Source organism: Falco biarmicus, chromosome 4 (assembly GCF_023638135.1).
Source record: "Falco biarmicus isolate bFalBia1 chromosome 4, bFalBia1.pri, whole genome shotgun sequence".
Lineage (NCBI taxonomy): Eukaryota > Metazoa > Chordata > Aves > Falconiformes > Falconidae > Falco > Falco biarmicus.
The window spans coordinates 5247557-5262154 of NC_079291.1; the positions used below are offsets into that span (position 1 = coordinate 5247557).

Consider the following 14598-nt stretch of genomic DNA (forward strand, 5'->3'; position numbering starts at 1 on the left):
AAGCCATCATGCAGCAAGGAGACTATGACACAGTCACCATCATGGTGGGATAACTTGAGTTACTGGAGTGCTGCAGTGGATGGCCCTGAACTTTTCAGAAGAGATGGGCAGGGAAGGAGAGGAGGTGAGGTAGTTCCGTAAGGGAGTGTTTTAACTGTCCAGAGCTTAATGATGGTGATGATCAGGTTGAGTGTTTCTAGATAAGACTCAGCAGGAAAGCCAACAAGGCAGATATCCTCCTGGGAGCCTGTTACAGACTGCCCAACCAGGATGAAGAGGCAGATGAAACATTCTACGAGCAGCTGGGAGAATCTCCCAATCGCCAGCCCTTCCTCTTATGGGGGACTTCAACTTACCACACGACTGCTAGAAATACAGTACAGCAGAGAGGAAACAGCCTACGAGGTTCCTGGAATGTGTGGAAGATACCTTCCTGACACAGCTGGTTGGTAAGCCAACTAGGAAAGGTGCCCTGCCGGACCTGTTGTTTGCAAACAGAGAAGGACTGGTGGGTGATGTGCTGGCTGGAGGCCGTCCTGGGCATAGTGATCACAAAATAACAGAGTTTTCAGTTCTTGGAGAAGGAGAGGGGTCAGCAGAGCTGCTGCCTTGGCCTTCCAGAGGGCAGACTATGGCCTGTTTAGGAGATTGGTTGGCAAAGTCCCTCAGAAGGACACAGTCCTGAAGGGCAAAGGAGTGCAGGAAGGCTGGACATTCCTCAGGAAGGAAATCTTAAGGCGCAGGATCAGGCTGTCCCCACACGCCCAAAGACAAGGTATCGGGGAAGACCATCAGCCTGGTTGAACAGAGAGCTTTGGTGGGAACTTGGAGGAAAAAGGAGAGTTTACCACTCTTGGAAGAAGGGCCAGGCATCTCAGGAGGGCTATAATGATGTCATGAGGTTATACCGTGAGAAGATTACAAAGGGGAAACCTGAGCTAGAACTCAGGCTGGCCACTGCTGTAACAAAGAATGTTTTTACAAATACATTAGAAATAAAAGGAGGGCTAAGGATAATCTCCATCCTTTACTGGATGTGGGAGGGGAACATTGCCACAGAGGACGAGGAAAAGGCTGTGGCAATTAATACCTTCTTTACCTCAGTCTTTAATAGCTAGACCAGCTTCCCTCCGGGTATATCCAGCCCTCTGAGCTGGAAGAAGGGGGCAAGGAGAGGAATGAAGTCCCCACAGTCCAGGAAGAAAGCGTTAGTGACCTGCTGTTCCACTTCAGACACACACAAGTTGGTGGGGCCAGCTGAGACCCACCCAAGAGTATTTGCAGGAGCTGGCAGAAGCGATCACTGAGCAGCTTTCCATCATTTATCAACAGTCCTGGCTAACTGAGGAGGTCCAGGTGACTGGAGGTTAGCAAACATGACATCCATCTACCTACAAGAATGGCCAGAAGGAGGACCTGGGGAACTACAGGCGTGTCAGCCTGACCTCGGTGCCAGAGAGGTTATGGAGCAGATCATCCTGAGCACCATCACACAGCACATGCAGAATCAACCAGGGGATCAGGCCCAGCCAGTGTGGGTTTATGAAAGGCAGGTCCTGCTTGCCAGCCGCACCTCCTTCTACAACAGAGACATGCCTAGTGGATGAGGGAGAGGCTGTGGATGTTGTCTACCTGGACCTTAGTAAAGCCTTTGACACCATCATCCCACAGCATTCTCCTGGAGAAACTGGTGGCTCATGGCTTGGATACGTGTACTCTACGGTAGGTAAAAAGCTGTCGGGCTGGCTGAGCCCAAAGAGTGGTACTGAATGGAGTTACATCCAGTGTGCAGCTGGTCACAAGTGGTGCCCCCCAGGGCTCAGTGCTGGGGCCAGTTCTGTTCAGTATCTTTATCAATGATCTGGACAAGGGGATTGAGTGCACCCTCAGTAGGTCTGCAGACAACACCAAGTTGTGGGGGAGTGTTGATCTGCTTGAGCGTAAGAAGGGTCTACAGAGGCATCTGGACAGGCAGGATCAATGGGCCAAGGCCAACTGTATGAGGTTCAAGAAGGCAAAGTGCTGGGTCCTCCACCTGGGTCACAACAACCCCACACAATGCTGCAGGCTTGGGAAAGGGACCTGGATGACAGCTCACTGAACATGAGCCAGCAGTGTGCCCAGGTGGCCAAGGCCAACAGCATCCTGGCTTGTATCCAAAACAGTGTGGCCAGCAGGACTAGGGTGGCGATCATCCCCCCGGTACTCGGCACTGGTGAGGCCACACCTCGAATTCTGTGTTCAGTTTTGGGCCCCTCACTACAAGACAGACATCGAGATGCTGGAGCATGTCCAAAGGGCAATGAAGCTGGTGAAGGGTCTAGAGCACAAGTCCTGTGAGGAGCGGCTGAGGGAACTGGGGTTGTTTAGTCTGGAGAAGACTCGGGGGGGACATTATTGCTCTTTACAACTACTTGAAGTTGTAGACAGGTGGGGGTATGCCTCCCAGGTAACTAGCAATAGGACAAGAGGCAATGGCTTCCAGTCTTAGATTGGATATTAGGAAAAAATTGATTGAAAGGATGGTCAAGCACTGGAACAGGCTGCTGAGGGAAGTGTGAGTCACCATCCCTGGAGGTGTTTAAAACAAACCCATGTAGATGTGGTACTTAGGGGCACGGTTTAGTGGTGGACTTGGTAGTCCTGGGTAACAGACAAGCATGATCATTTCAGAGGTCTTTTCCAACCTAACTGATTCTGTGATTCTAAAGTCACAGGAAGCAAGTAATTTATTTAGAAGCCATCAGCACCATCTACAGTCTGTAGTGGCCTGGGAAATCAATTTAAAAGGGGCTAAAAAAAATCCATATGCACAGAGGATATTTTGAGACTTTTCAGATTTTAGAAGAACTTGGACCTGCTTAAATCAGGATTGTGCATCAGGCCACCACTTAATTTTTCCCCTCATCTTTTCTTGAGAAAAGAATTCTGTTCAGGTTAAGGTTCCAGAATTCCATGACCAGGATGTATGGAGTAACACCATAAAGCAGGTAGTTCTGTTCTGCCAGGTAGCTCCTAAAATAGCACCATAATGTAATAGTACTGACTTACAACGCCAGTGAGAAATCCTGAACAATTACCTGCTGTCAGCAGCTACAGATTTGTATAGACCAGATTACATACAGATCCAGTCAAACAGCAGTTTGACATTTTTTAAGTATGAAGCCATCAAAACAGTGTGCTAACTAAAACAGCATTCGAAAATTTTAACTCTGTGGACTTACCGGAGGCATAACATAATTTCTTTGCTCCCCAGCAAGCCATTGTGGTTGAACCTTAAGAATTGGACAAGAACCAGCTTTTATTCATTCATTCCCAACACAGGCAAGTTAAATGCTCTTTAAGACTGTAAGACACTTTACTTCATCTTTCCTTTTCCCATTCCAAGTTAAAAAAATTTAAAAGTAAGATTCAAGTATTGGGAAAATAATGGGAATCATAGCAGCCACATAAAAAACATCTCAGACCTCTAGTTACTTCCAGTTACTGAACTATTTCTAGTTTAATTTCAGTACCAGGACCTACCCACGTATTTCACTTGAGTTCAAAACCCACTGTCAGCCAAGTGCCTTCCCAAACAGTTTTAGAGCTCAAGAGCACATCCTCACTCTATATACATCCCACATTTGCACAGTCTGGTAAGACTCAAGTGATTCTGTTTTAAGTAATGTTAACTACCCACACTATAGTATGTATGAATGTAAAGCTCCTTCCCATGAGAAAAAAGCACTGATCCATGTTCTTTTTGCTTATTTGAAAGTTGTTTTATCAGTGCATATTTAAGAAAAAAGATCAAGCTGAAAGTACCACGTTATTCAACCGTTTCCATTGAATTAGAACAAAAAAAATATCATTAATTTCATTTTTACTATTTCCTGTGGAACAGGAACTTAAGGAAAACAGGATTCACAGAAAGAGGATACAGAAAGATCAGACTCCAGTCAACACTCTTCATTCCATTCAAGTTTCATCATGTATCAAACAGCCTTTCTGCTGCTACTGAAAAATTACTTACCTGATAGTTGTAGGCTGGCTGATATCCTACAGGAACTTGCTGCTGTACCAATAAAGCTGGAGAACTGTATGGATATGTCTGCAAATAAAGCCTTTTCTAAAAATGCAAGTTTGAAGCAAGATAAAAGTATGGTATTTGTAAAACCTGGAGCACATTTTTAGAAGTACGTAGTTACACTGTTAACTTCAATTCCTGTTTCACACTAGCTTCATTATTTAAAAACAACCTTTATAGATCTCCCATGGGGCTTCAGCACTACAGGTACCAAAAATATTTTCTAAAAAGTAGAATTCTAAAGTGTATTATGTATTTATAAGTCCCACATCTGCTTGCAGCTGATCTTTTAAGTCAGTTCAGAAGTACAACTCATTCCATAAACTTTCTAAAGCAGACCTGAAACAGACCAGCTACCGTGAAAGAAACTGACTACAGCCTGAAGATCAGTGTCTTGGAGCCAAAGGCAAGCTAAGTACTAAAATTCAAGACAACTTCCCAGCAATTCTTCACTGCAAGTACTTTGACACCATGTTAACCTGGAATCTTCTCAGCTTCAGAGAATTAAGGCACATTCCAGCATTTAAGTGGGTTAGTTCCTCCTACACTCCCAATAAACTTAAGACAGTCCGCAGGAGTACCCCTATAAAGCTCTCTGCCTTAGGAAAAAAAAACAAACCCAAAACCAAAAAACCACAATTTCTGCGAGTCACTGCAGTTGGCTCATCTTCATTTGCTTAATAAAACATACAAACTAGAATCAGCGTGCAATTAATACTGCCCTGTTGTATTGCCATATCATATATGGTTAATACAGGAAGAGACCATAATCTGGAAACCCTTCTATTAACAGTACAGGACTCTCTCAAGGCCGTAAGTACTCTGTGTACCCCTCAGTAAGAATGCTCATCTGAAGTACCAATAAAGTGATGTCCTGCAGGCATACTGTGCTGGCCACAGTTGTTAACAGCAGATGCTGGAACAGTGTTCTTACAGAGACTCAACAGCAGTTCAGAAACAAGAATTTGTTTGGCCGGGGACAGGGAAGAACAGTACCACAGCCAACTTCTGGTTCCATACTTATTTTAAAAAAACCCACATTTTATAGTTTGTGGTTCATTCTGAGGCAAGGCAGCAGTACATCAAGTACCCAACTGCATTTGATTTGTGAAGTGCATCTGTGACAAGTAACAAGATCACTTAAGAACTGTTACGTAATTAGATCTTAGCTCCACCTTCAAGTTTTCTCATTCTCAAAATAAAAAAGGATCTCCCCTTATAAAGGGATCACATCACTGAGTATGTTTTCAAGGTTGTTGACATTTCTTTGAAGTCACATGAAGCTGTAAGGTAAGACTGGAATCTCAACACATACTCCTCATGTTGTGTGTGCTTGCACCTTCGAAGATATTCAATTATGATTCAAAAAATCAGTGGCATTAACAGCCTTACCTGAACATACTGTGTTACTGGGCTCATTATAGCTGGAGGTTGCACATACGTCTCTGTATTTTGACTACTCCATACACTATGGAACTGCGGTGCAGGAGGATTGATCACTAATGGTCTGGGATGCACGTAAGAACCTTGTTTTAAAGCAAAGTATTACAACATTATCATGTGTACTTCATTAATAAGGTTTTTCGCACCTTGAATTCAGATTAAGTGTTTTGACTCTTAAACTTAAGTCAACATTAACTGTATTGATACCAACCTGAATTCTGTTATCACAACTGTACAGCATGCAAGTAGTGAGGTCATAAAACTCAGAATTTATGTTTAATTGTAATATACATATTACATCAGATAATTATATATTCACATCCTTGCAAATATTTAAGAAATAGATTTGCAATACATACTTCTAATTTGAACAAATTTTGTTTATATATACTTACAGAAGTTCTGTTGCTTTCTAATCGCTGGCCCCAGTTTCAGCTTTTTGCCATGGAAGTTGATTTGTGACTGAAAGACAGGTTCATTCTGTAAGGACTGGCAATCAGTAAGGTGGATAGTTTGATATTGAGGAGACTGTACTCTTGCTTCTACACCACTGTGTCATCAACTCACATACTCAGCAGCCTCCATTGTCCTCTCCCACTTGAACACCTTACAACTTTTACCTTTAGTTTCCTGCCATGCTCCCAGCACACCCACTTACCTACTCATCAACTCTCAAAAGCTATTATATATCACTTGTCTTAAAAGCAACATGCCCTACTAGCAGTTTGCAACTATGTGTTAGGGACTGTCAGCCTTCTGGTTTCATACATACATATCTGAGCTGTTTTTGCCTCTGTAAGGATACTGATGTAGAGAGACTGTAGCCTAGCTTCCCTTGAAACCCTATTTACACTGCCACTTACCTTCCTCCCCACAAAAACTTTCTAACAGGCTTCACGTAACATGTTAGAAGCTGTCCACCTAATATTAAAGGAAATGCAAGGCTGCCTAAGCACTACTGTTTACCTGCATGTTACTGTACTCTCTCTAGAGGAATTTTCACATGCATTCCTTCCAAACATCCAACAAACAAGGTATTTCTCAACTTTTCTGGGCAATGCATCTACGCAGCACACAGACTAATCAAGAAAGTGAAACTGAAGTATCACATGTTCCTCAAATACATAGAACCATGCATGTGAGGAGGATCTGAAAGACTTGCAGAACAGCTGGAAGCACTCCCTCAGTAGTTAGCAATGCCCGAGACACATTAACTTCTCATTCTGAAAGTGCCACCCAAATGCTAGCTCACACAAAAGGCACGATTTCAGACCTGCAATTAAAAAAAAATCATACCACTTTGCCAGCACAGTATCTGGGGCTATAACAAAAGCACAGGAAGAATTTTAAGCACCCTCCCTCCCTGCAGAAGTTGAATCGTGCTCTTCAGTGAAACTGCATGAACATTCTCCAATGGATGTAGGCTGAAATGGCAACACAACAGCCTTACACTTCAAGGTCTATTCAGACTGACTGTCAAAGAGGGCCCGTAACTGTTGGGCCTCTACAGACTACAGTTTAAGTCTGGAATACAGAAAGTTGCTTTAACACATGGATTGAAGTAGATTTATGTTTATGCAGGTACTTGGTAACTCTTCCATGCAGAACTCCCAAAAGAGAATCCACCTTTGGGTATGACCTTACAGATGCCAACAAGAAACATGTTCGCCTATCTATGAAGATGTGCATAGCACACGATAGTAGCTAAAATAGGTACTCTGTTACAGTTCAGAGAGCTACATTAAGGTTTACAAATGCTTTATACATCAGAAGTGAAAGATTTGTTTCACTCTGATTAACACAAATGTAGTATGAAGTATTAAAATCAGTATTAGATGCAGATACATAGTCTATCTCATGCAACACTAAGGACTTGCCTGCTCCAGAAGACAATATGCCAACTGCAATTTAACAGACAACTTGCTAAACTTTCTCTCCCATTTCTGCTGAAGTGCTTTGAGCAGAAAACAGCAACTTTATCGCCAATTGTAAAAATAAGCAGAAAATAGTGACACAAAAAACCGTGCTATGTTATCATCTCCTCACACTGATAAAGTAAGATGTGGGTGGGAAAAAGGTGAAATACCCTGAACTAGTTTTACAGGTGGGTGGGGGTTTTTGTAATTGATCTTGCAATGCTGTTGTGCCCCAGAGCCACGCAACCACCTTTTCCACCCAAGCACTGAGTGCTCTGGAAGACAGGCCTCTCAAAGAAGAAGGTGGCTTTCTGTTCTGAACTGCAAACAGGTCCCCAGTGCACCAGAGTGCAGTTAAAAATGGAATCAGACCTAAATCAGAAGAAAAATACTTTCAGTCCACACAAAGCTACACAGATAGGCAGATAAACACAGGCATCTAGAATGTTTCTAACCATGGAGAGGCTGCATCTTGCTCACTTAGATAAACTGTAACCACTCCATACAGATAATGCCTGAAATGGTGTAACGAGGTTCTCTGCTTACAACTTTAGCTCTAAAATGCAGATATTCATTCTTGCCCTTTTTCCATCCCCTCCAGAAGAGAACAGCTTTGTAAGATGATGTCAATCTGGACATGCTCCTTCCTGACAAAGCAGTAGTTTGCACCACCTGCATACCTTAAGTTTGCACTGAAAAGAAAATCCACCATATACCCTCTGGGTCTTCCAAGACCTCTGGCATACAAAGCCACGTCAGTAAGTACTACATTAGAGATACACTGAAGGCTTTTAGTTTAAAAAAAAATGCGCACAGAAAATCTGCAACCCACATGGCTCAAATGACAGTGTTACTCAAGAGGTCTCTAGAGAGACTGTTGCCTCAAACAAGCACTCCACACTGATGTAGTATAATAAGTGTAACCCATGATTAAAAAAAGTATTCTCAAAGTCTGTCACTCAATACAACTGTAGTCTTGTCGGCATACCATGTGAGTTAATGAACAGCAAGCTTTTGAAGTCTTTTGGTGAGAATCAAGACTCTCCTGTTAGGAGTTTTACTGCTCTCCACTTGTTCACTTTCTCTTCCCCCTTAAGGAGCTGGGCATCTAGTAAATGCATCTGAACAAACCACAGAACGTTAAATTTGTGTCTGGCACATTTATCTGGATTTGTCTTTCAGATCTACTTCCCTATTTGAGAGCTTCAGAAGCAAATGAGACTGTTCATCCTCCAGAAATTTTCTGGAGTTTTCTGAGGCAAAGACTTCAGAGAGGGAAATAATTCAATGCATGTTATCTCTGTAGTTATCACACTCAATTTTGGGAGAAAGAGGGAAAACGAAGTTTTCCATGTTACTGTTATTCCCAATAATAATGCTGACAGGTCTATGTATCTGCCATAAGCACAAGGGTTCTATGAAAATCATCCAATACAGAAAGCAAGCAGCCAAACACGTGAGGCTTTCAGGCACATAAATGTATGTAAACAACCAGAAATACAGTGGCATGAGATGTTCAAGCACATCAAGGCTAAAACAAATTTTGTTTCTTACGTAAGTAAACTTCCTAAAATCTCTGGTGGTAGAATCTTTGTGTAAGTTTACTTTTTGGACAGCCCTAACTTCCCCATCCCAATTTACTCTACAGGGTACATGACCTTTTCCCCTGAACATATCTCCAGCCTTCACTTATCAACTTCCTGAAGTAACTTAGACAAAGAGCTTACTTCCACTATTTTTTGAACATCCACGTTGTCCAGGAAAGATACAAACCCATACCTAAAAAGAAAAAAAACTGGTTATTCAATAATCAGATTTTGATTAGTTAGCTATATTATTTTGAACAAGACCAGTTAACAGCATATACACCAGGTACAATACACTGCATGCCAAAAGTACCAAGTAGGACATCAGTTTGTAATTCTGCATGAAAATGTATTTACTGCTAACTAGCAGCATGTACTTACTGGGCCAGGTGAAAGAAACTGAATGCCAGGTTCTACTATAATATGGAAAAGTAAGGGCTATTTTTCCATTTCAGCTATTCAAAATAAGCACTACTGTTGATATTACTAACTCAGAAAAGTTTTAAGATACGAACTGTCATCAAATTTTGTATTTCCTATGGAGATCTGGACGAAAGCAGGCATTACATGGACAGCAACACCAGCGGGGAAGTGATCCTTGAAGGGGATTTCCAATTATTTCACTGTCCCCTAGTTCATCTAGTTTATACAATTAAGACAGTTTCAAAGCATTGTAGGAACAGTTGTGTCAGTTAATGGAGTATGCCAATCCATTACCAGCACCCAGAACATACACTGACCAACTGCATATCATAATTCACCATAAAGACTAGCAAGGGATATAAGGAAATAAAACAGATTTTAGCTCATGCATTACTATCTATGCCTAAGGAAAAAACGCAACTTTTTAGGATCTGCTCATATAATCTTAGAAAATAAATGGGCTGGAAGGAACCTCCAAAGGGTGAAATGTCCTTCTCAAAGCAGGGGTAACTTCAAAACTGGAAAAGCTTCCTCAGAACTCAACAGGCTAAGGTCCTACACATCCTTATTTATCTCACGGCAAAATTCAGAATTCTTCTATGTATAAAACAGGAATTTCCCTTGCTTCAACTTTGTTCACTTAGTTTCACTCTTCACCCAAACAAGTTTGCTGGTTTTCTCTATAACTTATCCCCAAGTGCCAGAAGAGTGCAGACCCACTGCCCTGAGCAAACTATCTATCCCTTCTCTTAACCACCCTGAAGTCTCTACAGATTGTTTACTACTGTAGCCATAACAAAACTCCTATGACACAACTGTCTGCCTAAGTATCACACAAGTTTCAAGCTCTGTTTCCACTGCTTAAGTGACAAAAGCCCTCTTTTCCCCAAAGGGATAGGCTAAAGCCAGAAAAAAAAAAATCAGGTTATTCTTTATAAGATTACACAGATTTAGGGGCAATCTAGATTTACAGATTTCACAGTGTTAATTCAACACAACAGAAAACTGTAGCTAGTGTTAAGGCTTAAGCACGCCAAGTGTGTTGCTAAGTAGCGGCTCATATCATCTATGATAAAATGATGTCCACATGAGCAGCAACTTAACTACTTGTGTTCTACTCACCCTTTGGAAACACCAGTTCTGTCAGTGATTATTTTCACCTCTTTCACAGTACCGTATCGTTCAAAGAAACTCCGAATATCTGCTTCATTCATCTAAAACAAACAAAGTCTTAAACTTCTTCAAACACATTCAACTGTTCGGAACAGATTTAAAGCAGCCAGTACCACTTTTTAAACCCACCTTCTACTACCATAAGAACTAAAGTTACTCACCTGCTCCAAAATTCTCTCCTGACACTGTAATACCTTAAGATTAATAAACACATTCATTAAAAAAAAAGTTAAAATCCCATTTCCTTCCCACTGTAAGTGCCCTATATCCATCTTCAACAACTCAAAGTACCTTATATAAATATATACATAAATATAATACCCTTATATCAATTCCACCAACAAAGACTGTGTTTGGCATGATTTTTCCTTCTGGTAAAACATATCCTTGACTAGTTGTTGACAAACGGGTACTGTCCTCAGAGGCACCTGCACACTGGGTCTCCATGTTTGCAGACTGAAAAAATTAAACAGAAATAGAGTCAAATTATAGTACACTTTGGTATGAGAATCTTCCTACAGCTACAGCATGGGACAATGAATTTCAATAGCACCTTTCCATTTCCTTGAAGAAGTACTTGCTGCTAACAGACCATTCACTGGAAAAAAGCTGAAGTACTTATTGTAAGCAGCTTTAAAAATTTAAGTCTAGACCTAAGCTAGTCAACTTTCAGTAGCCTTGCCTGACTACGTGAAGCTTCATGACCAGTGTTGCTACTACCAGCCACACTGTGAGAACACAAAAAATAATTTCAGAACACTACCCAATTCCTTTCAGATGCAAGCAAGAAACCAAATTATTTGAAGATGGAGTTTTCTGCAAACTGATTATCCAACAGGAAAAAATTCCATCATCCTTCTGCTCTAAAGCCTTAAAGGCTCAAAATGTAAGTTTACAAACAGCCTTATAGCATAGTTAACAGGGTTATACTACAAGGAGGGAAATCAGCCCTTGATAGAAAATTCACATTATTTATTTTCTCAGAAAATTATTTTGTCAATTTAACTACAACAGGAATATGAATGACTACAAACCTGCTTGTCTGCACCAAAGCAGGCCCTTAAGCACACACTGCATGCACAGAAGAACATTAAGATTATAGAGCAGCTACAACCCCAATGTGCTTTGCACACCCAGGCTTCAGATGCACCCTTTTGGTCCTAGAGCATTTTGTCACAACCTAGGAATTATGGATTCACTCAGCGCACAGAAAGATACGATGCTCCCTGAACAAGCAAGAATTCAGTTTTCTGTTCAGGAGGACAGTCCACATGCAATGCCATTTCTCATTACTGACGCTAGCAAAGATGTGTTCCAGTTTGACGGGTGTTTTACAAAGGTATCTACAAGAACTAAAATACAACAGAAGCACCATGGGCACTGCAGAACTCTACCCCCTCTAATCTTCTACTTTCCTGAATGGTTCTAGCTATGTGCCATGCTTTGCCCAGCCAGTAAGAACTAACTACTCGGACCAGTTCAGTGCTACTCATCCCCTCTATACTGACATACTCTGAAATGTTCATAAGCTTTTCCCTACTTCAGATATTCCAAACTGACTAAATGAAAGATGTCCAGTATGTCAAAACCTATTAATTTGCAATAGATAGCATCAAAGTTTTCAATGTAATGATTTTCATGTTTAATGCACATTTAAACTGCAGCTGTGAGTGACAAGTACTCAAACTGGACACTTGGTAAGGGAATGAGAAAATTACAAGAACCGAACTATAAACGTGGCACATAGTCTGCCCAGCAAGTAAAGTCAAAACTAGAGTTCAGCCCTCCAAATGATTTTGCTGTGAAAGAACCAAGTTAACACATCATTACTGAAAGCCAAAGAGTGATTGCTCCCCACCTTTTACTACACCAACTACACAAGTTCTAACACTTGTCAGTTCAAATTAAAACTGGCTCAACAAAATTTGGCAGAAAGATTAACATAAAGTGAAAAGTTTTTCACCCAGTTATGCTCTGCTATTGCAGAGAACTGGATCAGCTCACTATGCTAGCACCAGATCCACCTCAGGATCAGTGGATGCAGAAAAGGAAACAGAGACTGAGGACGCTTAGCCTCTTCCAAGAGGCACTAAGCCATCAGTTCACTCCAAAATTATTTCATGAAACTATACCTTACAATCTGGTTCCATCACACCAGATACTGTTCCTATGCTTAACTTACCAGCTATGCTTCCTACTGCAAATTCCCCCAAAAAAAGTCGCAAGTCAATCCTTTTCCTTTATCCTCCAAGAACTCCCTCTACCCCTTCAGTTTACTTGGGGACCCCAACTTCCACTTTTCCGCCGTAGTAAAGACAATGGAATAGAACATTTCTGGTGTGAACAGGAAAAGGGTAAATATGCCACCTCCCTCTCTATCGTACCACAACAGCTGTTAATATCACTGTGCCAGTAAATCAATCCTATGTTTCAAAGGAGAAACATTTTGTAGTACTTTTCAGACACAACCACTTCTGATCCAAGCTCATTCTGAGTTACATAAACACCTGTGCTAGCGTTAAGACACAACAACGGCAAAAACGAAGCAAGAGGGGAGGAGGAGACCACTTCTTTGGCTGCACCCCCAGCTAAAAGGCATTTGAACTGAAATCCGAGCCTGCAACTCCACAGCAACCTTAATCTGACCTGTTGGCTTCTACTTCTTTCCTTCTGGACCTCTTCCAGCGAGCCAGGCTAAAAGAAAAGCATTCCCTTTGCTGTGCAAATTCTCTGGCAACTTAGAACAGGAAACAGCTCACAGCAGAGACACCCAGCAAGTGCCAGAACCAGCACAAGACAGTGGGCAGGCATACAGATACAGCTGGTACCCCAGTCATAGATGGCCTTGGCTCCACAGCAGTGCAGCCTTGGGTTCTCACACTAAAAACACTTCTTTAATGTTTTTACACATTAAGGATCTAAATGAAAATGTAAACTGGCTACTTGGGCACTCTGACAAACTGATCAACACCAAAAATAAGCTTTAAGATGTGTTAACATATGTATTTCTTTGAACTTAAAAAGAAGCTGTTGCTGCAAAATGCAGAGGTAGAAGCCTTACTGTACAAAGACAAGACGCAAACATCCCCTTCCTTTCAAAGTTATTTTTCAAGTCTTCACTACTACGATGCAAAACTTTTGCCAACTCAAAGTACAGGCCTAGCTAAAACCAATTTATTTACCAGTATAGTGTGTTATTTTACTACATAATGTAGCATTATATAGATGACTGTACTTCTGCATACAGTACGGGAAAAGAACTCAGACTGCTGCTCAGTGTCCAAAGCCTAAGCCACCTGAAGTTTACGAATTCTGAAGAATCTTGAAATGGATGAATTAGCTACCCTGGAATTACAGCATCAGCTGAAGTGACCCAACCCTTCAAAAAATACCGCATGAGGTTGGTTTGTCTATCCATCTCATGAACTGTCTTTGACATCAAATTTCTAGATGTCAGGGAACTTAGGGGCTTATTGAAAGTTTTTTCAGCTTATCGAAATTACCAGGTTGGGTTCCCCCCCCCCCCCCCTTTCTCTCATCACAAGGTAAATTTAATCCGTTTGCTCTCTGCGTTGTTCCAGCAAGCATAAAGTTTAAGTTGATGGCAGAAAACCGGATTAACCTCTTCATTACAGTAGCCATGAGGCTAGTTAAGATTTGTTGGGGGAGAAAAGAAAAAAAAAAAGGTGGAAAAGGACTACCGTTAGGGCCAGGTGGCAGAAATATCTAGCTACCCATGTGGGTTACGGACATCACTCAGTCAATATGCACACACAGGAGAGGAAAAAATTCAGTTTTCCTTCAGCCACAGAAGTGCAAATCCCCGATTTCTCGGGCTTCTCCCCGTCTTTCCCTGGCCTCACCCACTTTGTTTAAAGTAAGAATTAAAACATTTTTATTCCCCCCCCCCCCCCAAGTAAGAACTAAACATTTTTTACCCATTTAAAAACTCCCGACACACGCCTCGCCGCGCAGGGCAGGGCGCCGT

General features: G+C 41.6%; 1 protein-coding gene across 1 annotated transcript in view; it reads right to left on the reverse strand.

Moving 5' to 3' along the window:
- DAZL (deleted in azoospermia like) overlaps positions 1-14598 on the reverse strand; it is a 37469-nt gene that overhangs the window by 4730 nt on the left and 18141 nt on the right. Inside the window, exons 2-8 of the mRNA XM_056338560.1 lie at positions 10932-11066; positions 10560-10651; positions 9156-9207; positions 5908-5974; positions 5462-5595; positions 4016-4111; positions 3225-3275 (exon numbers count right to left, since the gene is read on the reverse strand). Coding sequence (XP_056194535.1) covers positions 3225-3275; positions 4016-4111; positions 5462-5595; positions 5908-5974; positions 9156-9207; positions 10560-10651; positions 10932-11066 — 627 coding nt within the window. The remainder of the gene's footprint in view (positions 1-3224; positions 3276-4015; positions 4112-5461; positions 5596-5907; positions 5975-9155; positions 9208-10559; positions 10652-10931; positions 11067-14598) is intronic.